General features: G+C 39.7%; 1 protein-coding gene across 1 annotated transcript in view; it reads left to right on the top strand.

Annotated features, from left to right (window-relative positions):
- nxph1 (neurexophilin 1) overlaps window positions 1–12,694 on the top strand; it is a 72,581-nt gene extending 59,887 nt beyond the window's left edge. The window contains exon 2 of the mRNA XM_030741907.1: window positions 10,785–12,694. Within this exon, the coding sequence (XP_030597767.1) occupies window positions 10,785–11,540 (756 nt within the window). The 3' untranslated portion in view covers window positions 11,541–12,694. The remainder of the gene's footprint in view (window positions 1–10,784) is intronic.
- The last annotated feature ends 14,366 nt before the right edge of the window (window positions 12,695–27,060 follow it).

The following is a 27,060-nucleotide window of genomic DNA, read 5'->3' on the forward strand; positions in this document are numbered from 1 at the left end:
TCATAAGTTACATCATTAACAAGCCCTTGAGCAGTACACTGGTCTCTGCGACTCTATGACAGCATCATTGTCTAAAGTCATGAGGGTCTCTTTCTCTGTCAACATTAGCATAAATGCCTCAAGATGACCCTGTGTCAGTGTGGTGCTCAGTCTGTCTTTCACAAACTTGAGTGTAGAGAAAGTCCTCTCACAGGCTACTTGACCAAAAGAAAGCGTTAGCAGGAACTTATAGGCTAGTCCAATGACATGAGAGGCATCAGTCAGCAGGTTGTATTTGAGAGTATGTGATAAACACAAACTGCACAGTTTTTACAGGAGACACAACTGGTGTTTGTTGGCTCTAGTTCTTCCACATTTTCTGTCTCTTCTACACTCACAACTGTGTATGACTCCAAATGGGGCAACTTGAGTCTCTCCCAGTGGCTGGCAAGACTACAGAGCTCAGCCTTCCAGGTGTGGCTCTGTCATCAAACCTAAGGAGGCCCTTACTGAGCTGTTGGAGTGTTTCAGATGGAACCCCCCATCTCTTATTGCACCAAAGTTTCCTGGATCAAGGCATGCAAAATCATCATAAAGGGCTTCATTTGCTGAAAAGCGAGTCTGAATGCTCTCACTGACCGTGTCCAAAATAATATTGTGCACGTTTCCCCTGTACTGTTCCTCTGCTACTTCACCTGGCATGGTTTTCTGCTTTCTGATCTTTTTTCAGGTAGAGCCACCTGAACCACCTCTTTCAATCTGCTCTCCTTCAGCTTCTTGTTTGCCCACTCAGCAAATACATTTGGTGCTTGAGTGACACCATCCATGTCCCTGGTGCATGTTTTCAGGCGGTCTAAGGCCCCCATTACAAGCTGATGAGCGGTGATTAGGTCCATATTGCTTGTTTGGAGATATCTGGAGAGGGGTGAAGTGATCTCAAAGATCCCCAAGAATACCTATGCTGTAAGAACAGTCTTGTGTTTTAGTAGGGACTCAATATAGCCCTTAGCTTTTGCTCTGACATGTGCTTTCATTGACAAATCTTCCACTATCCTTTCCAATGTTATGATCAAATCAACAAACAAGGCATCGTCTGGCTTGCTCAGGGCTTAGTCCTTGACCCACCACCTTGTCTCACCAATGGAGGACAGCAGTCTGTGACGCCTGTCATCACTCACGTTTTCCCACATGTTCATACGCTTGTAGGAGTCCTTGATAAATATGGCAATGTCATTCACAATGGAGAAAAAGGAAGCACTTTCTATTACAACACCAGTGGTGTCTCCCAGAACGAGATTGAGCAAATGTGCATGGCACCAAATGTGCACTTGATTAGGAGACTCTGATGACAGCAGAGTGGAGAACCCCTTCTGCTGACCTTGCATGCTAAGAAGTTGAACAAAATACTCTCTTGTTGATGACTCACATGAAGCAACACTGATGAGCTTCTCATGGACCGTGTCAGTCACCTACCTGAGGATAACAGCACACTGGTCTGTGGAGGTAACATCCTGTGTGGTATCTACCTGCACAGAAAACATTCCTGCATCCCTTGAAATGTTTTCTTTGATCAAGTGGCTAATGATGTTAATTAATTTGTTGACAGATGTGTTAGGGAGCAGTGTAACAATGGATCCTCTCCCTTTAGCCCCAGTTTCATTTAGGCTTTTGCTTTTCTTTATACACTCACTAACATGTTCTTGAAGAGAAACATCAAATTTGCTTAACAGCAGAATCTTTTCCAAGAAGTTTCCATGATCAAGAGCCCTGTTTTCCCAAGTGTATGCAGCCTCAAATTTAGTGCCCCTGTAGCTAAGACCACACTTTCCAATGACCTTTATCACATCTATGATACATCCCATGACTTGACGTTTTTTTCTGACCTGTTCACGATGAAGTGACATTTGTTTTCCTCCTAGTAGACTTGCTATGTCTGCTTGGTTTGGCCTTCATAAAATATGCTTCTGCACTATCTTGATGTACTTGGTTTCTTTCATGTTCTTCAATTCTTTGATGTACATGCTTCCATGTTTTCATTCTACCTTTAACAAATGCCAAACACACTGTGCAGTACAGTGAGTTTTCTTTCTCACAGTATGTAAGCCACTTTCTTTTAATATCATCTTTGGTTTGCTAAAAACACATCCCCTTTCTGGGAGGCTGTTTAGATCAAAATCTTTGGGGCTTGGGCTTGCATAAAAATCAAAACCCTCATCCTCATCTAGTTTCTTCCCTGGCTCAGTTCCCCCTGTGCTGGGCCCTGCATTTTCTTCAGCCTCTTGTGCTGCTAAAAGAAACATCAGTGATAATAAAGATTAGCAATAATGCACTAGCAGTGGACAGAAAACAGACGCCTAATTTAGAAAACCACCAGCATAACTGCAGACGTGGATATGCTTATTGTTTCTGCAGTTGGATCATCATTAGCAGCAGCAAATTGCATTTTAAACTCTTTAGACCAGATCAATTTAGTCAAAAACTATTCTGTACTTTTTAACAGCTGAAAACATAAAAAAAGATTCATTTTATAATTGAAATATATAATAATAAAATAATAATTTAAATATTGTGCACATTTATGGACATGAAGAAAATAATTAAAATCAGTATTATCAGGCGAGTGAGAGTGCAGAAGACTCATCTGGATAAAATTTACGGGAGAAAGAATTAAATATGTTTGAAGGGAAATTAATAATTTCTTAGATTGTTTTCAGATGTCAAAAAGCCATGGTTGGTTAATATAATCCTAAAGAAAGACATAATGCCAACACTATGTCAACAAACACTGCACCTGTACCTGGCACTTCAGTGGTTCTTGCTCTATTCTCCTGCTTCTCCTCCTCCTTTTCTTGTCCCTCTGCATCCATCTCTTCCTCCTCCTCCTCCTCCTCCTCCTACTTGCCTCATCCTGTCCCTCATTCACAGGTCCTCTTCCACAGCTGACACTGTCCTTGTCTGCTACTTTACAACAATGATAAACTTTATAGCCCTTTTGCAAACAAATCATAGTGTCAGAACACAAATAAAATATAAAAATCAACTTAAGGAAAAGCGCTAAACATCACTGACTTTGTTTTTTCTTGAGTGGGTAAAACAGCTAATGAAAAATCCAGAACAGATAACTAGATGTATAGTCTGTATATTGCTATATAAAAACCAGTCCATTCATCATGTTTGGCCTCCATGTACAGGAGGTGACTGATGGTCACTATTTCTGAGTCCATATCCGTATCCATGCTTAGTGATGAGATGGTTTAGGGTGTTGAGACCTATGCAGAACAGCAGCGGGGACAGTGCATGAACTTGGAATATTCCACATTTTATGGTAACTTGTGCAGTTGCCTTGGAATGTTCTCTCTCACATTCCCAGTGAGTTCCTGGTGAATGTTATGCATGCACTGTTATCCATGTGTGAAACAACTTTCTTTTAGTCAGTCCAGGGTGTTCAGGTTGGTCTGCCTAGTCTTAGAGTCCTATGTAATTCTCTATCAACCAGGAACTGCTGTTTTGGCTCTCTGGTGTTATTTCTAATGCCCTTCTGAGCTATGCTCATGTATTGACTCATGTGCCTACCCAGCTCGGTTGTCACAATAGCAGTTTGATGGTGTCACATCCTTGTGGGGATCCTTTATGATCAGAGTTGTTCTGTCCTTAGAATGGGCCATTTATTCTTTTGGCCTCTGCTTCTGCCATATATCTCTTCATCCTAGTCGCCAGAGCTGTGAGCAGTTTCTAGAGCCTCAGTTATGGACATCTTATAAATTTTTTTCATCCAGGACCTGTCGCTCATGGCACCCTTCTACACATCAATTAATATCCTTCTGGGCATCACTGATTTTGGCTTCCAGCCTTCTTCTCCATGAGGCACTTCCTCTACATGCACCCTTGATCTTATACCCAAGTGCTTCTAGGATTACTGTGGTGGTGGCATGGATGGATGGATGGTTTCAGTGATACTGGCAGTGGGGATTCTGCAAGCATCTCCCCTGATGGGACTTTGTCAGTGAGCCAGGGAGGGGAGTGATGTTCTCGGTTGGGTGGAAACCTTGAGTTTGGCCACGGCCTTCATCCTCAGCTGAGATACATCTGTCATCGAAGGTGACTGGGCATCATCTAGTTCACTTATACTGCTCTTTTCTACCAGGGTTGGCTCATTATGATGTTGTACTACCAATGCATTTTTAACAATTTTCAACAACATTCATTTTGAATATTTTATTTTTACAGTTCACTTTTGGGGTTTTTATTAGGTCTCAAATCATGATCCACTGCTGCTTAAGATGAAGTGAAATAATGTTGTATTGCTGGCTCATATAATAATTTTATGACATTTTCTACAACTGACAACTATATGTACAAGTATTGAATCCTATGAGGATTAAAAGGGAAGAAAAAGTGAAGTCTCCTCAAAGCATCTCATCAGAATCAGAATCAGAAGGTTTTATTGCCATATGGGTGAACAGGTTCACAGCATTAGGAAATTGCTGCGGTACTTCGTGCTTACAGAAAAAAACAAATAAGTATAAAAACTATAAGACAATATACAAGTATACAAATTGCAAATATACAGAGATATTAGAGCTATAACTATAGCACAATATTACAAAATTACAAAATATACAGTGCAGAGACTAATTAAAAGATAAAAGAATGTAGACTATATTCCACTAATATGTACATCAGTGCAATCAGACAGGTGCATAGACATAGGGTCATCAGCGTTTGTGGAGGGTGGTGGTAACAGTCTTAGGGTAATTGTTCATGAGTCCAACAGCAGAGGGGAAGAAACTGTTCTTATGGCGGGAGGTTCTGGTCCGTATGGACCGTAGCCTCCTGCCTGAGGGGAGAGGGTCAAAAAGTCTGTGCCCAGGGTGAGAGTGGTCGGCTGTGATCCGACCTGCACGCCCCAGTGTCCTGGAGGTGTACAGGTCCTGGAGAGATGGGAGGTTACAGCCAATCACCTTCTCAGCAGAGTGCACAACGCGCTGTAGTCTCTGTTTGTCCCTAGTGGTGGCTCCAGCGTACCACACAGTGATGGAGGAGGTGAGGATGGACTCAATGATGGCAGTATAGAACTGCACCATGGTCCTTGCTGGCAAGTTGAATTTCTTCAACTGCCGCAGGAAGTACATCCTCTGCTGGGCCTTTTTGACGACAGAGGTGATGGTGGGCTCCCACTTGAGGTCCTGGGTGATGGTAGTTCCCAGGAAGCGAAAAGAGTCCACTGTGGTGATGCACCTTCTATTCTGTTTTTATGTTCCTTTTTAATAAATTCTATTAAATGCACTGTGAAAAAGACCTCTCTGGATTCTATAGTTTTGATAACCCACATTATCATAAATCCATTCCAATGTAATCCTTACCCTTTGTTATGCTGCGATAGTCTTTGGTATGAGGCCACATCAATTGTTTGGATAGAAAATGATTGCTGAGATTGTCTGCCACACTCAGCTAAGCGCTCTCTGAGTTTAACCCATGAAGCTAAAGATAGATCTCCTGAGACTCTTCAGCTCCACTGAGTAGGCTGCTAACTTCTGTTAGCTTGTGTTGCAGTGGTGCAGTGCAGTGGTTAGCACTGTCACTTCATAGCAAGTCTTCTTGTTCAAATCTCGTATTCTGGGTCCTCTCTGTGTGGAGTTTGCATGTTCTCTCCGTATCTATGAGGGTTGTACTCCATCGAAAGACATTCATGTTGGGTTATTTTAAACTGACCATTAATGTTAGACAGATAAAATATATTTAATAAGGCACTGTATGCCTGGATGGCTAAATGTAGCTTGTAGCCTAAAGCACTCCAAGTGGTCAGAAAGACTAGTAAAGCTCTGTATCAGTGACAGTCCATTCCATCCCATATGTCTTATATAGTTTATAGGATGGTATTTACTAACTTAGATCTGGAAGTAATGCATTGCCTTTCAAAGCTACTGTTTTGAGGGTGACTTTTTATTATAAGCTTTGCTATTGTCCAATTTGTTGTTATAATCTAATTTTCATCTTATATGCATTTTGAGGCTGCAGATATCACCATATTTTAGCCATATGGTAATCACAATTACTAGTGTTCTCATCTGTCAAGAGGCAGAGAGGGAAAAAAAAGGAAAAAAAAAAAGCTTTTGTTAGTTTATACAAAATTCAAAATCCAGTTTATATTCTCAAATATTTTTTTCAAATAAAACCACTGCCTTGCACCTGTAACCATTTACTGTCTACTTTGATGGTAGATTGCATTGGTTTGCAGTCAAATACAGCCAGAGACATGTTCATGTTTGCTAAGTGAGAGTATTTGTTCATATGCCAATACCAAATTTTACAAAGCAAATACTGTTCATAGGGAAGATCTCTTCGTGTTTTAAAATGTGAATGTTTTTTTGTGGGGAAGAGAGAAAAAAAATCATAACCACAGGATTATTTCCAAAAATTAAAATGATTATGATGATTTGTTTTTTGTTGACTTTTCAAGTTCTTGTTATAACACACGACCATTAAATTACTGCTATTAATTTACACTATTGTGTAAATATTACGAATTAGGTCCTTTCATGCATGTCTGAATAAAAAGGCAAAAAAAAAATCAAAGGCCTCAAAAAGTGTATGTACTAAAGCTGGTCTTCAGTGTGTCAATCCATTTAAATGAGTACTGATACTATTACAGTACCACTATAAGTATAGTAGAAGTATTTAGAAGAACAAAATATTAACATGAATAAAACATTCATTTCCATACAGCTAAAATGCATTCACATTTACAATAAAGTTCAGTGTTGTGAAAAAGTATTTGCCCCTTTCTTAATTTATTTTATTTGTTTATTTTTTGCATATTTGTCACACAAGTTTCAGATCATCAAACAAATTTTACATTAGAAAGACAACCCAAATAAATACAAAATGCAGGTTTATCCAAACCTGCCTGGCCCTATGTGAAAAGGTAATTGCCAGTGAGCCAGGGAGGGGAGTCATGTTCTCGGTTGAGTGGCAACCTTGAGTTGGGCCGCAGCCTTCATCCTCAGCTCATTTTACATCTCGAATTAACTGTGATTAACCAATCTTTTGGGGGAAACTTAACTTAAACTTAATAACTGGTTGTGCCACCCTTGGTAGCAAGAACTGCATTTCAAATAATTGTTAATGAGAAATTTCTCGTCTTTGCAGAATTGTTTTCAGCCACATTGGAGGATTTTCCAAGCATTAACAGCATGTTTAAGGTCATCCCAAATAATCTCAGTTGGATTTAAATCTACTCCAAATCCTTTATTTTCTTGTTTTTGAGCTATTCAAAGGTGGACTTGCTGGTGTCGTGGTCCCTGGTGCTTGCATCCAGGGTTTTTGTGTTCTCTGTGGGTTTTGTGTCTTTATCAGATGGAAATTGATAGCAAACATTATGGCACAGCCATAACTTTACTGAATAGCAAGATGCTGCTTATTACTAAATCAACTTCTGAAACTGTTGCCCTTTGACAGCTGAGACAAGCTCCAGCTCCCTCATGCCCTGAATTAGATAAGTAGTCAGGAAAATGGATGGATGGAAAAAAAGTTTCTTTCCATGACAGAATAAGTGTCACTAACAAACTTACCACTTTGTTCATTAGAGCACTTGTGTACAGAAGTAGGTTGAAGTAGAACAGTGCTTTAAGCACTCAAAGTGCTTAAAGTGCTTTGAGCACACAAGCGGAGTAGAAAAGCGCTTTAAAAGAACCAGTCCATTAAAGCAGTAGTTTTAAACAGTTTAATATTTTTGCATGAATTTTCTCTTAGTATTGGAAAAATGGAACATTGTCATTTTTATCCATCACAGCCTACCAAATATTTCTCAAGAATCATTAATAAAATATATAAATGTTAACCTCAAGTCATTAGAAAAATGGAGGGGATCACTAAATTAAATATGGTTTACCATCAAGGGCCCAAAAATGTCTGCATCACATATCATGGTAAACTATGTTATATTTGTTGGTATATATTTACCATAAATGTCACCTTAATGGTGTTGTAAGAACCACAGTCAGGTGATTGCCAAATTCAGAAAGATTAATACATAACTGGGAACTGGGTCCCCAAAGGATGTGAAATTGGTAGACTAGCATTTCATCCCAAACCTTCCTGGGGTGGCTTGCTTGACTAAAGTTAGAATTTGCACCTCAATTTCACAATGTAATTTATTTTGTACTGTGATGATTTAAGAATATATTTTAGTGATGTAGCAGATGTTCCTTCTATATGACAGAAGGAGAAATGTGAGCAATATGTTTTCTTTGATTGCTGTATTCTCTCTTTTTCTCAGATTGTAGCACTGTAATTCCCAATTTGCAGCTTTCTACTGCCATTATTTGAAATTGAAGCAACTATTATCTCTAACTTCCCAGAATACAGTAAAAGCCAGCATACTTGCATGTAAATGTCAGTAAGATATAGATAATACAGATATGTTATATGTCATAATGCAACACTTCACCCAATACAAAACTAAGGTTTGTGTATAGGCAGGGTTGGCCTGAGTCTTTTTAGGGGTCTTGAACTGAAATTCCACAGGATTCTTTACCTGACACTGTACTTTAAAACATGTGGCAGTTTCAATGCAAATTATTGAACACATCTTTGAACCAGGCTCAGGAAGGGACATCCATCTGCCATGACTGGTTAGGGGGTGAGGGGAAATAGACGAGAAAAATGGACACATGGATAACACACAAACATTTTCTTTTGCTTATTCGATTCAGGTTTACAGCAGAGCTGTCATAGGGCAAGAGGCTGGGCAGGTCACCAGTCTACATCACTAAGTTAATTAGAGTAGTTTGTGACAAGAAAAGTGGTCCAATATTCATGTCAGGTTACATGGTGAATGAGGACCCCAAATGCAGACTTGAGGACAAGCAGGCATCAACTAAAAACAACCTTTTATTGCAGGAGAATTAGTCATCCTAAGGCATGTTTGGATGACATAACAAGGTCCGGGAATAAAATAGGACAGTGCTAGGGAGACAATGGGTGCTAGGGAGCAGTAGGAATAGGTAACGATCTATGGGGAAACAGGCTGCTTTGAGTCGAGGGGCAAACAGGTGGGAGTCACAGTGGGAACACAGCTGGAACTACTTTGGGAACGAGACTGGGGAAGTAAACCTGAACACAGAACAAAAGAGACACAGGTTACCAAAATAAAACAGAAAATAACTAAACAGGTGAACATCACATATAGAGACTGCACAATACAGAGAACATGAAAGAGGTGGAGAACTATAAAACTAAGGATACTTAAAGACTAAACTATAGAGTACAAACAACAACTGTAACAGGTGATGAATACAAATGAAATCCACAAAGGTAACAATTACATTAAACAAACTAGAAGTCAAATAAATATAAACAGTGATAAGGAGAACGTACAGTAAGAGTCCATGACAATTCATTGGTCCATCAAGGAATGGTCCTGACAACTCTAGTACTGACTGACTAAACATAATGTCATGGTCAGTGGTAGCTGACTGTGTGGAGCATAGGAGGACAGAGGATCCAAATGTAGGACAAAACACACAAGACAAGAAACTATCAAAATAAGACTAACACTGAAACCAATACTAAGATATATGAACTTGACATAGAGACAGACAATAAACAGTACGGAAAAGGGACTGACTTTATGCAGGAGACACAACAGGACAAATCACAGAAACAAGATTGATACTGAATGGAAATGCAAAAGGGAATTAACCTATCAACCAAAACAGGAAGAGACATAACTGAATGGAAAGACAAGACAAACTTGACACGACTAAACAGGGGAGAGGCAGATACGTGAATAACATAACATGGGAGACCAGAAAGAGAAGTGTGGAACACTGAGAGAGAAACTAACCAAGCAACTGATAACAAGATTAAATATACTAAAGAACATATACAAAACACAATACAAACACTAAGCAAACCAAGAATCAATAGAACATTTGCAAAATAAAGCTTGAAAGTCCACAAAACTCAAAATGCTGGGCATACTGACCCAGGACCATAATGCATAAAATGCTTCCATGTAGTAAACACTGTGTCACTCCAGAAGGTAGCATAAAGATTGATCAGCCACAACATTAAAACATCCTGACAAATATTTTGTAGGTTCCCTGAGTGCTGCCAAAGCACTCGGACACATCAGGGATTAGACACTTGGACCACTGGGGGTGTCCTGTGGTGTCTGGCAATGGGAGAAGATCCTTTGTATTTTGAGCTATGAAGGGTGTAGCCTCTGTGGATGAGGACTGTACTGGCCTGATCCCTGGACTAGAACAACACCTTGGACTCTGACATCTTCTTCATCCTGTGCCTGAACAGTTATTGTGCCAGGTGCAGTGTCTGTCTGAGAGAGGCCATCAGATAGTTCCATATCACTTACAAAACCTTCTTGGCCTGCAACAACATTTAGGCAAGTGGTATGTGTAACATGCACATTAATGCCAAGGCCCAAGTTGTCAATACAGAACATTGAGAACACTGAGATACAGAACAGTTGCCTCAAGCACCTTGAGGAGACTGTTTGCTGTGATTTGGCGCTATATAAATAAAACTGAATTGAATTGAATTTTCATATTCACTTCACTTGTAAATGGTTTTAATGTTGTGGCTAACTGGTGTAGATATGTATCTGGTGACAACAGGGAATTTTCTCATTTGCAATTTACTCATTTTGTAGGTATCTTGAGACTGTTGGTCCTCAAGTAGCCTTAAGTTAACTGAATATGAATATTGGTTTAAACACATTATAAATCGACTAACAGATTTGTGTTTTACATTAGCTAATAGTTGTGTTTTACTCTTTTCCCCAGGTTGCAAGTGCCCACACTTCAAAGTCAGACATTGTCAAATCAGGACATCCAAAATCCACGCTTAAGCATATATGGACAGAAAACAGTAAGGAAATGTCCATCAGTAGGCTGCTGTCACAGACTCTACAAGGCAAGGAGAACAGCACAGCCTTGGATCTTCGCTATGACACTCCAGAGCCCTATTCAGAGCAAGACCTCTGGGACTGGCTGAGGAATTCCACGGACCTGCAGGACTCACGACCACGGGCTAAACGGCGGCCTATGGTCAAGACAGGAAAGTTTAAGAAGATGTTTGGCTGGGGGGACTTTCATTCCAACATTAAGACGGTCAAACTTAACCTACTGATCACTGGTAAGATTGTGGATCATGGCAATGGCACCTTCAGTGTCTACTTTCGCCACAACTCTACAGGTCAGGGCAATGTGTCTGTTAGCTTGGTGCCTCCAACCAAGATAGTTGAGTTTGATGTGGCAGCACAGCAGTCCGTCATTGATGCCAAGGACTCAAAGTCCTTCAACTGCCGTATAGAGTATGAGAAGGTGGAGAAGGGTGCCAAGAATACACTCTGCAACTTTGATCCATCCAAGACATGCTACCAGGAGCAGACCCAGAGCCATGTCTCCTGGCTTTGCTCCAAACCATTCAAAGTCATCTGCATCTTCATTTCCTTCTACAGCACCGACTACAAACTGGTGCAGAAAGTGTGCCCAGACTACAACTACCACAGTGACACACCCTACTTCCCCTCCGGCTGACAGTTCCATACACTCACAAACAACATAGTGGACAAGTGGAGCACAGACTGGGACTTCTACCCAGCTCAGAGAAATGTGTATGTTAGCCCTTATGTCCCTTAACATGTCCATGCCAGAGTTAGCCATCCCTAAATGATTCCCTTATTTAATGGTCTGAATTTAGCTGAAAGAGCAAAGAGCAACTTTTAATTGTTATAAAATGTGCTACATTAAACTGTAAGATGCTTAAAAATGACCTCAAAAACTTTATCAGTTAGAATTTTATCCCTGAATTATGGTTTGTCCAAGATGAATCATATAAAAAGCAAGGGCCTTTTGGTCATCTCATGCTAGTAATAGTACAGACTAGTCACTACTCAACTCCTTTCTAGTTTCTTGTTATTTTTGCATCACACCCTAGTCCAGCTGAATGTTAATAATCTTGTTTTCCTTTAGCATACTTCAATATACAGTGTATTAACTCTCTTGACAGGATATTGACTGTTTGCCCCTCTGGTGCCACTTTCACTCTGCATATTATCCTGAATAATGGTAAACAAAATTAGCCCCTCATTTAAAAAGAATGAACAATAACCATCAGATATTGTTTACAAAAGGTAGCTGAGGATGACAATAAAAATTCACATATGAGTGCGATGCTTTTAGAAATGTGAAGTTGCCTAAAGGGTGAGCTGGGACCAAGCAGGCATCTTCCTCCCAGTCAGGTGAGGAAAATCTTTTAACAATCTCAAACAGTGTAACATGGTCAAACTATGTTACACTTTTTCTGATAACAACCTAACCAGCTTCTGAGTTGGTTACCTGATTGGCCATGTTCTGAACTTAGAAAATTTCTGATTAACTGACTGACTGATCAGTAGCTTGTTGGGGATGGGACTTGCTCATTGTCACTTATAGCAAATGTAATGTATTGAATTCTATATATTAGACCTTAATTTCTATGAATGGTTTGTATTGTACATAGTTTATCCCAATTATGCTGCTCTGTACATGCCCCATGAGCTGTGTTTTGACCACCTCTGCCAAGTCCTCTTGAAAGTCCATTTATGCTTGTTCTTGGTTCCAGTAACAAACAAAATGATGTTGCTGCCCTAGGTGTGAATTTCATGAAAACAGAAATCCTGTACAGAAGCTATAAAACTGACTAAGTATATTAAAAGCATTAAATGAAATTTTCTTTATTGGGGTGGGGGGGGTGGGGCAGGGATGGTGATATGAATTAAATAAGAAATTTTATCAACTGAATGTTGGTACGTGTCAGTTATTCTTGTGAGTTGTGGTGTGATATTAAGTGTGATGTGATATTAAGATATTGAAGATCTGTGACAAATCATGCCCATCAGCTGTTCATAGCACAATAGGCTAATAGACTGAACTGCAACTTCAAAGTTCTTCACAGTACTTCAAAGGTCCTGAGAGGGTGGAGAATTGTGCACAACAAAATTCCTGCAAAATTGGCCTAAAATCCAATTTCCATACAACTAAAGTGCATTGTCAATTTTGTTTTTTAGGGTTTTTTTTTTATTTTTTTTTTTTTGCATCTGGAGGACAAATATTGGAGTTGCACTGATGATACTGGTCCTGTCCAGTCCTGCCTGACACTGTTGTTTTGAAATGTTAGTTATCCACTACTCAAAAAAATTAAAGGAACACTTTAAAATCACACCAGATCTCAATGGGAAAACATAATGCTGGATATCTATACTGATAAGGACTGGGTAATGTGATAGGAACAAAAAGTTGCTACATCATTTATGAAAATGATCAACCTACAGAGGGCAGAATTCAGAGATATCCAGAAAATCTAAGTGAAAAAATGATGCAGCAGGTTATTCCATTTTGCTGAAATTTCATTGCAGCAACTCAAAATGACACTCAGTAGTTTGTATGGCCTTCCCATGCTTGTATGAATGCCTAACAACACTGGGGGCATGCTCTTGATGGATCAACAGATGGCGTCCTGGGGGATCTCTTTCCAGATCTGGACCAGGGCATCACTGAACATCTGAACAGTCTGAGGTGCAACCTGGCAGTGTTGGATGGACTAAAACATAATGTGTTATATTGGATTTAGGTTAGACGACCATGGGGGCTAGTGAGTGGTGTCAATTCCTTCATCCTCCAGGCACACTCTCTCCACATGAGTCCGGACATTGTCGTGTACCAGCAGAATCCCAGGACCCACTGCAGCAATGTAGGGTCTGCAGTGGGTTTAAAGATTTCGTCCCAATACTTAATAGCAGTCAGCGTGCCATTGCCTAGCCCGTAGAGATCTGTGTATCCCTCCATGGATACAACTTCCTGGACCATCATTGTCTCATCACTAAACCAGTCACAATATGATGTTATAGGCAGTATAACATTCTCCACGGTTCCTCCAGACCCTTTCAAGTCTGTCACATACAGTACCACTCAAAAGTTTGGACACGTAAGCATGTCCAAAGTTTTGACTGGCACTGTATGCTCTCATATGTGAAAAGCACAGTGCACCAGTGGTGAACCTGCCAGTTCTGGGAATTCTAGCAATTGCCAATTGGGCTCTATGCTGCCAGGCAGTGAGCACAGGACCTGCTGGAGGATGTTGGGCCCTCAGGCCCTTGTGAAGTCTGTTCATCATTTTTTGGTCAGAGACATTCACACCAGTGGCCTGCTGGAGGTCATTTTGTAGGGCTCTGGCAGTGCTCATCCTTTTCCTCCTTGTACAGAGGAGCAGATACTGGTCCTGCTGATGAGTTGGGAACCTTCTACGGCCCTGTTCAGCTTTCCTAGAGTCACTGCCTCTCTTCTGTAATTTCCTCCATGCTCTTGACACTGTGCTGGGAGACGCAGAAAACCTTCTGGCAATGGCAGGTATTGATGTGCCATCCTTGGAGGAGCTGAACTAACTGTGTAAACTCTGTAGGGTCCAGGTATTGCCTCACACTGCCAACCGAAACACTGATCAGCCAAACGCAAAATTAGTGAAAACAGTCAGAAAAGATGAGGAGGGAAAAAAGTCTCAGTGGCCCCCACATGTAAAACCATTCCTGTTTTGGGGGTTGTCTCATTGTTGCCCCTCTAGTGCACCTGATTTCATTAACAGCAAAACAGTGGGAACTTGTCTACTTAAGTGACCAGATATCCCAGAAGTTTAATTGACTTGATGCTATAATCTGATTAAAAAGTGTCCCTTTATTTATTTATTTTTTGAGCAGCATACTTTCCTGTTATATTTTTTATTTTCAATCACAGTTAGATCAGGTTTAGGGAAATATAGAAGTTGAGACTCAAAACCCACTCTCATGCAACATCGGGGGTTTGGGGGGGGGGGGGGGGGGGGGGGGGGGGTTGTCCATTATCTTGGACAGAAGTGAGATGAGTCCTACCCCACTTAAAACAAGATTTGTTAACTAAAACATTTTATAATTTTAAAAGTTCTAATTTGAAACTAATTAGTAGTATCCTACAAATACACGCGCTTATTTTGATTTGGTCACACATGTATTAAAGAACTGTAAAATAACTAGTAGGTCTATGAATTATTGAGACACATATGATACTTTTTTATTATAATAGGACCATAGTGATGGCCATAGATAGAAAAAATGGAAACCAGGTTATATTGAATAATAGCTTTCTTTCAAGGGTTTAAACACTTAGTCCCAAAGATTTCCTCAGTGAGGCGTTCTACCAATGGTTCTCATCCAAAGACATCTTCAAAATTAATAGCTTGTTTCACAGGAAACCATTCTGCCTCTGAAGTGTATACAATGAATTAATTCTCTTCTTAATTGTATGTTTTAAAGTTTTCTATAATGTGGGACAATTGTGTCACAGTCCATCAATGTAGACACAGAGACTATCACTACACTTTCACATCATACATTGCAGTAAGACAATGATTATGTGTTTCAGTAGTGCAATGAACTGGTTAAAGGTAATATTCTTTACTAGTAATTAATTGTCTTTACTAGCAGTTTATTTTAAGCAGTACACAAAATTAGGTTTTGAACTGATTAGGCACTTAGTATGCACTGTGATAAATTAAACAGCCTCCATATTTCACATTTGTGCAGTGTACAAACAGATCGTATGTAAACAGCCTGTGCCTGTCTCCACATTTTCTTCACACTAAAAAGGACCACATAAGAACACATAAGGAGTGTGCCTGACTATAATTAATCTAGCACCATGTGTGATCGAGCAGATCTGAATGATCGGACATGCCAGAAATGTGGACACACAGAAGCAAGCTTGTATTTCAGTCCCTGGGAGATCTGGAGATTGGGATGCAGGACTGATAGCGTCTGTTGTGGGACTTCACAGTGGCACCTGCTATCAAATCCTCCGACTCGGCAGTTAGGATCAGTACTCAGCTTTAAACAGATTAGAGCCTCTGGGGGAGGGAAATCCATTGCCTTTTCCTGGCTCACAACTTATCAGTAATTAAAGTGGATGCCAGGTTTGTGTTTTCATTGGAGGTCTGCGGGGTGCTTTTATAGCTGTCCTCATTAAGATGCTGCCTCCATAACTTTGCCCTCAGTGCTCACTGTTAACAAGCAAGGGAGGGTGTATACGAAATACCATCAGTGTACTGTAGAAGCAAATATAACACAACAGTACTTCTTAATTCCAAGTAACAATAGACAATGATAAATTTCATTTAAAGAGGTACAACTGCTTAAGGAAAAACAAAAAAACCCAGCAACAAATAAAACTGTACAAGATGTCTTACACAAATGCCATAACTGTTCTTACAGTAAAAGGCATTATAATGATGTAAAGCTATTACCAACTAACAACTGAAGCCTTTTCAGGCTAAAACCCCACCTACAAACCTGATCTCTAGACCGTTTCCCCCAAATGAGCTTAAAGTGGCTGTTTCAAGTCACTCTTATATTTCACAAATCTAAAGTTTGACGCTGTCCTCGTCAAAGCTCTTTTGACTACATGCCACATTCAACCACACATTTTTTCTATGCATTTGAAGCACTTTCTGACTACACACTAGGGCAATTTGGGGTTCAGTATGTTGCCCAAGGACTCACTGATATTTGACCTTCTAATAAACTGACAACCCATGTTAAACTCCTGAGCTACCCTGTTTATGTGATGTTTTAGATTTTAGGCTTGGCGTTGGATTACAGGGAGAATCCCAGTCAAAACGACCCCCTACGAAGAAAGACTTGGTGACACTGGGAGGGAAAACTTAATTTTAACAGGAAGAAACCTCTGGCAGAACTAGGGGCAGTGAACTGCACTGACTGGTTGGGGGCACGGGGAGGGAGACAGGACAAAAGACATGTCGTGTGACAAGTACAGCATAGTTTTTAGCTATGTATATCTGATTACGTAATTCTTTTCGCTATGTTCTTCTATAAAATACAATATCACTTAGTTATGTAATACCTATACCTATGTACTCGCCTAATCGTTAAAACCAACAACTTAGGTTTGTTTTTCAGTTTTGTCTGAATAATTCATAATTCATTAGCATTAGTGATCACAATTACAAAAAAAAAACACCATACATGCATTACTGGTCCTTACACTAAAACATCCTAGCCCCCCTTCCTTTCCATTTACCAGCACATAACATCATTCCTATCAATATTTTCTAGCACAGATTGGGTCCTATTCAGCTGTGTGAGGAATGCTAGTAATAACTGCACATCTGATATGAAGCCTAGCATCTTCTCTTGATAAGTTCACGAGAAGACATACACATCTGTGAAATAGGGGCTTCTGAACAATGAGTTTGGGTTCCTGCCCACATTAAGCCATCGTTGTCAATCCCATCCTGACCTAAACTGTGCTTTTCCCTGAAGAGAATTTCTGCTTTAATCAAAAGTGGAATGGAAAAGGACCCTGCATGCCTCTGGGATATTTTTCCATTAACCATTTTGACACATGACTGACTGTAGGGGATTATTGGTTTTTTAAGAACTATTAACAGATGTACATTTGCATTTTAATACAGTTCTCCTCAAGTTCCTAATGCAGTTTTCTTCCCAGCGTCGTTGCCACCTCATTCCCATGGCAGTTCAGACTAAAACCAAAAAGCCCTCCAGCTTTAATCATTTTAATTGCCATAAAATATTAGTTTTCATTAATGATTTCTGAATCTTCACACTTAAACAACAGCCATGCTAATTCCTCTCCAAACTGTTGTTTGTCTCTTCCTGCAAGGTTTTGATACAGAAGACAGAAATGGAGTTCTGCATGACAATAAAAGTTTTTTCTTAAGCTGGCACAATGTTTACTGTATCTTTCATTGCTTCTTTTATTTTTAGAGAAACAGCTCAAGAGAAATTCAGTAACAGAAGGACCCTAAGAGTAATATTCATTTCTTTAAACTCTGATTCTGACAACCAATTAAAATTCTATAGTACATAACTAAAACAGAAAGAAACAATATCATTACAGAAATAAAATAAGAGCTCAAATTTCCAATTTCTCTTTTCCATCCCTTTCTGGCCTTTCTGAATTGCAAGGTGAAAAGGTTTCTGGAAGATGTTTGACAGATGTCCCTGAAGGTGTGTACACTACGAAAAAATAAATTCAGTTTTATTTATATGGTGCCACATCATAACAACAGTTGCCTCAAGGCGCGTGGTATAGTAAGGTAAAGACCCTACAGTAAAACCCAACAATCAGGCAACCTCGTATGAGCAGCATTTGGCGACAGTGGGAAGGAAAACCTCCCTTTTAACAGGAAGAAACCTCCATCAGAACCAGGCTCAGGGAGGGGCAGTCATCTGCCACAACCAGTTGGGCATCAGGGGAGGGAGACAGGATAAAAGACACACTGTGAAAGAGAGCCAGAGATTAATAATAACTAATAATTGAACCCATCTAAAGAGTATTATAACTATATTACACTAGGGGTGCGACAGTACATTAATCCATGGTGTGGTCTCTGTATTGAGGTACAGAGCCCACGGTTTGGTGCATTTCAGTTTGGTTCATTTGTATATGAAATAATTTCTGGCTCAAATGATGATTTAGATCAGTGGTCCCCAACCTTTTTTGAGCCGCGGACCAGTTTAGTGTTAGAAAATATTTCCACGGACCGGCTTTTAAGGTGTGGCGAATAAATACGTCAAAATAAATGATACGACCATAACCAAGTGTGATATTTTCTACGTATAATAATAAAAAACGGGAATCCACTTTGTATTCGTATGCCACTCTATCAGCAGCGTTCTCGTAACATCCCGCCTCAACATGAATAACAGGCTCTCTGCCCACAGCGCTCCCTGGTCAGCTGTTAGAGCCATGGTAAAACATGCCTTCAAAATAAGATACACCGCAAAAACAAATACAGTAGAAATCACCTCAGTCGGATTCAAATGGCCCAGTTTGGGGTCTATTATCGAATTTCGCTGCAATGGCTTCTGCTTCATCTATGAATTTGCTTCTGCAAATTTTATAATCTGAAATTTTACTCGTAAGTGCAAGTTTGTAGCTTACACTTGCCACGATTGTCCCCGGTGAAATGAACTGATATAAACACTAAAACAATTTCCAGGCGTTGTTAGTGTGTGTGTAGTTGTGCACGAACGAGCCGATGCATGGAAGTGGGCGGACAGGAGCTGAGGAGGGTTTTAGCGCTAAACTCATCCAGTTTATGCGATCACATTTAACTGGAAATTTATTACAATGGGACCAGACTTTTCATCCGAGGTAGGTGAATATCCGACGGATTTATGTGATGATTTTATTGGAATTAATGTTAGGAAAAATCAGGACCTGCAGATGCCATCCAACTAGAGCGAAAACCCGATTTGTGCGACTTCGACTTAGGTGATTTTTACTGTATAAAGCGCATGAAAAATACAACTCACCATAACACTGAATCAGTGTAAGCCCCCTGAGCTTGTTTCTCTGATACTCATTTTTGCTGGCTTCTGGTTTGACTGGGTTCGGCCGATTTCACATGGAGCGTGGCTGCAGAGCCGCGGTGTCAAGCGCTGGAGAGTCAGTTTGATGGCTGGGTCTACCTCACTGCTATCCCCGGTGTTGATAAATAAAAATGGTAAATGGACTAGTTCTTACATAGCGCTTTTCTACTCTTGTTGAGCACTCAAAAATTTAAAGAAGCGTTATGTAGGTCAACCAACCGATTTCGTTAGACAGGCCTGAAGCTTCTGGGTTTAATTTTAGCGGTGACGTATCATGTGAGCAGAAACGTCTTGACACGTCAAGAGGAAGTCATGGAGGGAAGTAACGGAGCGAATCCGCCCATTTTTCAAAATAAAATATAGTTTAGGCGCAGATAATGTAAAACGGAAATAATTTAAGTTATTTATTCTTTATGTGCGGCCCGGTACCAAATGTCCCACGGCCCGGTACCGGTCCACGGCCCGGGGGTTGGGGACCTCTGATTTAGATGACTAAAACAAACAAATTACTTAAAACTTATTTATTCCTTGCAAACAATAACAAAAAATAACTTTGAATGAATATAAAAGCCACATTTGATCAGGAAACAAATGAAAACTCAGTAAAAAAAAAAAAAAACTGGTTAATTGATCAGTGTCTACTACATCTCACCTTAGAGGTCTGTTATTGTTTCACTACTAAAATGCATGCAACACAACATTCAGCAGAAAAAAGTTGACAAAATAATCCTCTTCTAAGATTCATGAGAACAAAATTGATCAGTATATACATATTGCCTGAGAGGTATGGCTACATATCACCTTATTAGATAAGATAAGATAAGATAGTGTTTATTTGTCACATGCACAGTTATACACAGTACAATGCACAGTGAAATGTATTTTGTACCTGCAACCATATATACACACACATATAAATAAGAAGAATAAAAATTAAAAAAAAGTAATTCACACTATACACTATACTCTATATACTATACCTATACACACTTTTATAAATTATAATATTTACATTGTGCAATAATGGTCCAGTTAGGGCTCAGAGTTGAGCAGACGGATGGCTTGTGGGTAAAAACTCTTCTTCAACCTTTCAGTCTTAGTCCTCAGGCAGCGGTAACGCCGGCCTGATGGGAGCAGGGAGAAGAGAGAGTGTCCGGGGTGGCTGGGCTGTTTTAGGATCTTCATGGCCCTCAGCCTGCACTGCTTGGTGTAAATGTCCTGCAGGTTGGGGAGGGTGGTTCTGATGGTCCGTTCAGCTGAACGAACCACCCTTTTTAGGGCCATGAAGTCCTGCTTGGTGCAGTTTCCCATCCAGGTGGTGATGCTCCCACGCATGATGCTCTCGATGGTGCAGGTGTAAAAGTTCCTGAGCACCTTGAGTGGGAGCTTGAAGTCTCTCAGCCGCCTGAGGAGGTAGAGACGCTGTCTGGCCTTCTTCACAGTGATGTTTATGTGATGAGTCCAGGACAGGTCCTGTGAGATGGTCACTCCCAGGTATTTGAAGGTGTCCACTCTTTCCACCTCAGCACCACTGATGACAAGTGGATGGTAGTCCCTCTGCTGCTTCCTGCTGAAGTCCACAATCAGTTCCTTCGTTTTGCTGACGTTGAGCAGGAGGTGGTTCTCCTGGCACCAGTTCTCCAGGCGGGAGACCTCTCTCCTGTAGGCTGTCTCCTCATTGTGAGAGATTAGTCCCACAACAGCAGTGTCGTCAGCAAACTTGATGATGACGTTGGACTCTGACGTGGCCTCGCAGTCATGGGTGTACAGTGAGTACAGCAGAGGGCTGAGCACACAGCCTTGGGGGGATCCAGTGTTGAGGGTGAGGGAGGATGATGTGAGGTGACCCACTCGTACCACCTGTGGTCATCTCATGCTTATTTATTCCCAATATTGCTGCAATCACTGATTTTCAGCAGATCAAACCTGTGACCGTCAGTTCATGGACAGCTGACAGGATCCAGCTAATCAACAATAGCTGGTTATAAGCTAACATTATGCCAGCTAATATTAGGTGCAAATGTCCTAAAAATCACACTTTCCTTCTGCTAAACAGTTTGATTACATTCTCACATCATAGTAGTGTTTGAGTCATCCACAACATTAGATCCACCTCAAAGAAAGTTTCAGCAACACAGATTAACAGCAGCCAAATTAGCAGTGCTTGCCAAAATAGCAGCGGTTTTCAAAAGAGAAGTCCTAGAAATCCTCAACAAACTCACCTCAATATCGCTCTCATTGGACAGACGTGATCTTCTCTGACTCATCGACTCATTTCGGACTCTTTTCACAAAGATTTGCAGCCTCCATCAGAGTAAATAGACGTGGATGCTTCATGAGGTAAACAATGATCTCACAGTATACCCTCACTAGATAAATGCCAGCCAGAGCATTTGAGGTGACAACGGAGTAAAAACATAAAATATCATCAAATATTTAATTAACACATATCTATTTTTTTATTTCTGATTTATTGCAAAGTGTTTATTATTAAATGATCTCAAAATATAGAGTGTACAAAAACATTTTTATAGACAGACAGTAGGAGAAATGGTCGGCCATGGCAGTCGTGGAAATACAATGTGGCCAGCGGCCATCACTTGCGGTATAGAGGGTCAAAACACAGACAGAACTCAGATTTATTTAGATCTTTTTTTTTTCTTTCTCAGTACAATAACCATGTGATCCATTCACGGTTTAGTTCACCAAACCATGGTGTCTAACTGTGGTGAATCGTTACACCTCTATATTACACGCCATCCTTGTAGCTGCTGCGTGCTAGGTGTGCTAATTTTTCATGGTTTGCAGTTATCTCTGTGCAGATAACTACTGGATTAACTTTAGTCATGTCTGTTGAAGATCCATCATTCCAGTCTCGGCCCTAGATCTCCAGAACACAGGGAAACACCACACATCTGTCATCTGTTATCACTGCTAAAATTTTTCTTTAAACACTTTTATTTTAGTTTCATAAGTTTGTATATTTGTTTATTTACAAATCTTGTTCATAAAGAGACAAGCAAAAACAATATCAAAGAGCTGTTTCTGGTAGGTACTTAGGTCTTTTACTTAGTAAAATCACTGTTCACTGTTTTCAGAAACAGTGAACAAATGCTCTGATCAAATGCTGTTTGGCAGCTTTTTACATTTGTGGAAAATGTATTTTATCCTAAATACTATGCTTATATAAATATATAAATTATATAGTAATACTACAGTATATGTACATTATATAAAAATAAATATTTACTGAAGTAAAAGTACATCTTTCAAAGATGCTGCAGCACCTCTTTACCTGTCTGTGAATGAATGACTGTTTTCAGTGTTTTCAATTGATTTTGAAAAACTCCAGTTGGTGAATGAGTTTTGCTTGATTATTCACATATATCAGTGGACTGTTTTAATTTATTGTTATTAAAATTAATAGTAGTTTGGACTAACTCTGGCTAGTTCTGGCCAGCTCTGCATGCAGGAAGTGTGCTAAGCAAACACCCTTTATTAGACAGTAAAAGTTAATCTTAAGGAAATATTTTGCCTTGCCCATCAACTGGACTGCATGTGAAGTGCAGCTTGCATCATCATTGCTCCTGGAGGAATTGTATTTCTCTGCTGGCCTAGACATGGAGCCTGCTGGCCTGTTGGAGCTGCATCTGCCGACAGCCTGCTTGAGATTGATGGGTTCAGACTTCTCATGATAAAGGGAAGTTCTTTTTTCACCCTAATAGTGATTATTGAATGCTGTCTGCTGTACCCTGGTTGGTCTGATTTTGTTCAATTTATTCACAGCATTTCTCTACTCAATCTAAATTCCTGGTTATTATGTGATGTCATACACATGACTGGGAAGAATCAAAAACCTGGATCGAACTATATTTTAACAGCACTAGTGTGGATTTTTAACAGCAATTTGCTATCTATCCCCATCATAGCCTATGAGTATGTTATCATCAGCAGCTCTTTTTCTGTTATTGACCTTATTAACAACGCTCCATCCAGATCATGTATGAGAACAGTGTGAAGACCAGCATGAACCATATTTTTATTCTATTTAAAAGGCACAAACTGGGATTTTAAAACCTTTAGAACCTCTTCAAACTTTATCATCAGTGGACAGTTCATTTTATCTGATTTAATTGACTCATTTATTCCATATGACTGGTTTATTTCCCTGTTTGTCATCTCCCAAAGGGACTGAGTGCGAGGAGAATTCAGTCTGGAATACTATAAAAATCTGCACAAAGAAAATGCTCCATTGTTCTTTTGCTTGTCTTATCTGGAAACATAAAGCCTAATCCTGGTCCAGCTTATAAATGTTTGACTACTCCTTGTGATTTTAAAGCGAGATCTGTCATGGCACTGGGACCGTTGACCCAGCGTTTTGGGTTGTACTAGATTTGAGGGTTGTTTTTGCTATTAAGCACTTCTTTTTTTTCATTTTATGTTTTTTTTTCTGTGTTATGGGTTATGTTCTTAGTTTTGCTCATTTGCAGCCTAAGTCTTTCTTTAAGTTATGCATTTTTTTATGTTCTGATTTCCCTGCTGTGTACTCTCGTGTTCATGTTTTGTTGATGCTCAAGTTAAGTGAGTTTAGTCTTTGATTCGGCTGGCTCCCGTCCACCTTTGGCAATGTGTTGTGCCCATGTGCAAATAAAGTTGAAATTCAAGCTTAGCTTTATCCTCTGGAGTACTGCTTTGGGGTCCTCCGCTTTGCCTGCCACAGCATTACATGACAAGATCTGGCTTTGGTATTATTCACCTAAATGTCAGAAGTCTTCTTCCTAAACTAAATTTGGTGAAAATTTGACAAAGATATTGCAGTTAAGGGTTAAAATATTTTTCACTGTGATTGTCCCAGAAGAGGTTGTGGTGTTGCAATTTATGTGAAAAAGAAATTCCATGCTACCATCCACTCTTCTGTGTCTGTTAGCAAACTATTTGAATTCCTTGCCCTTAAACTCCAACTTTTCAAGGGCCATTTTGCAGATGATATCAGTGACCAAGCACAGACCACAAATAGTTGTTTAATGGGATTTTAGCAGTTTTGTGAGTAAGCCTTTAGATTTAGAGTAAAATGCAGTTTGGTATCCTCAAAGAAAGGGATGCTGCTTGGGATCAAGCCAGAAAAATGAAATCAGAGGCAGACTGGCTGACTTTTATACAGCGCAGAATTCGCTCAACTTCCTTAATTGAAATGGCCAAATCACAGTTCTACCTCTCAAAAGTCACTAAACACCTTCATAATCTCAGGAAATACTGGAAAACAATAAAATCTTATATATAACCACAACCGAGATGCCAGGTTTTGCAGTAAAAGACTTGTGTATTTTAACTGGAAAACGTGACCTTAACTGTTTTGATGAACCTTTTGTTTCTTCAGGGTCTTTAATCAGATCTTTAAATCCAGATTTTAAACAGCCTAATTAACAGGAGGCTCTCTCTGGAGCCACTCAAACAGAATGTGAAGATCAACTTTTCAGCTTTTCTCTTCTGAATATCATGCAGGTTGACCAGCCCTTAGAGCAGTTAGATGCAACTAAATCAGCAGGACCAGATCAACTGGATCCTTATTTCATAAAGCGGGCTGTAGATTTTATAGCAGAACCACTAACTTATATTTTTAATCTTACTCTCCTGAACAATGAGATTCCTGAAATCTGTCTGTGTTCTCTGTTTGTTGAAAGGAGATGATCCCTCCAATGTTAATAAATATGGGCCCATATCTAAATTGTGTGTTTTAGGAAAGGTTCTTATCAGTGAACAACTTAAAGAATTTTTGGATAAAAATTCTGTTCTTTTCCAGTATCAGTCAGATGTTAGCCAACACCACAGCACAATAACTACTGCTATCAAAGTAGTAAGTGATGTTATAGAAGCAATGGATTACAAAAAATACTGTGCTGCACTTTTTCCTGATTGTCAAAAGCCTTTGACACAGCTGATCACACAATTTTCAAGTCAAAGTCAAGGTTTCTTTATTGTCAATACCACATATACCACATGTAGGACCTACAGAGATTGAAAATGCCTTACTCTCAGACCTGAGGTGGAACAGTGTAATCATACATCTAAATCTGAATTTGTACAGTGTAATGGAAGTGCAAAAGAGGATAGCTGCTCTCACAGTGTGCTGGAGGGTCCTGTGGCAAGATGCTGTGCAGGCGCCATACCACACTGCTGGTCAGAATGGTCTCGATCATGCCCTCCATTCTGGTAAATAGGCTAAATAATATTGGTTTATCTATGAATGCTGTAAGTTGGTTTTCCAGTTACTTATCAGCAACAATACAGAGTATCCATTTTGCTGGTTCTTTTTCCTGTCTTACCAGCGTCCAAGGCAGTTCCCCAGGGCTCCATTCGAGGACCATTGCTCTTCTCTCTAAATATAAATAACTTATGCGATAATTTATCAAATGCTGCATTCCATTTTTATGCAGATGACACAATTATTTATATTCATCTCCTTTATTAGTACAAACCTTTGCATTCTTGCAGTCTGCCTTTGATGTTGTCCAGTCCCATTTAACCCAACTTAAACTGGTGTTAAATGCAGACAAATCCAAGTTCACGTTATTCTCAAATGGCAGAGTTGTTGTCTAAGCTTCCCAAGGGGAAAATTGAATTGGTCACATCTTGTAAGTATCTAGGTATCATTATAGATAAGAATTTATCATTTAAACCTCACATCGGAAAGCTAGTCCAAAACTGAAACTTAAACTAAGCTTAGTTTTAGGAATAAATCTTGTTTTTCTCTTAAAGTTAGGAAATACTTACTTTACACAACTTTTTGCCTGCACTGGATAATGATGTTTTCACGTTTTAGGAAGGCGCCGGGTCAGTACCTAAAGAAATTTGATACTGTTTATGATTGTGCTTTATATTTTATTACTGCCTGTGGAAGTCCTTCCACAGTGTGTCCTTTGTTCTCTCTCTCTCTCCCCTCACCCCAGCCGGTCGCGGCAGATAACCCCCCCTCCCTGAGCCTGGTTCTGCTGGAGGTTTCTTCCTGTTAAAAGGGAGCTTTGACCGTTGGGTTTTTGCTGTAATTATTGTATTGCATGTATTGTCTTTACCTTACAATATAAAGTGCCTTGAGGTGACTGTTGTGATTTGGCCCTATATAAATAAAAATGAATTGAATTGAAATTGTGTTCATCACTGTTTTTTGTATGCTGCTACTACATGGCCATCTCTGTGTATCTGCAGACTTTCTCATTGGTTACCTCTAATCTATAAATATCTACTTGGGCTGGTTCCTTCTTATCTGTGTGTCTGTACAGAGGGTACAGAAAGTATTCAGACCCCTTTACATTTTTCACTCTTTGTTTCATTGCAGCCATTTGTTTAAATCAAAAAGTTCATTTTATTTCTCATTAATGTACTCAGAACCACATCTTGACAGAAAAAAACAGAAATGTAAAAATTTTGCTGTTGCTATATTACTTTTAAATTACTCTATAACATGGCCTGAGATCCCTACAGTAGATTTTTATTTTATTGATTTCATCAAAGCTCAAACAACTAAAAAGACTAATTCATGGCAAAAAACATACAAAACATATCTTTTCTAGCATGACCCATAGTGAGAGGCACTAGGCAGGCATATATAATTACCCAGCTGTATGCTGCTGTTTTTAAGT

This window comes from Archocentrus centrarchus, chromosome 11 (assembly GCF_007364275.1).
Source record: "Archocentrus centrarchus isolate MPI-CPG fArcCen1 chromosome 11, fArcCen1, whole genome shotgun sequence".
Lineage (NCBI taxonomy): Eukaryota > Metazoa > Chordata > Actinopteri > Cichliformes > Cichlidae > Archocentrus > Archocentrus centrarchus.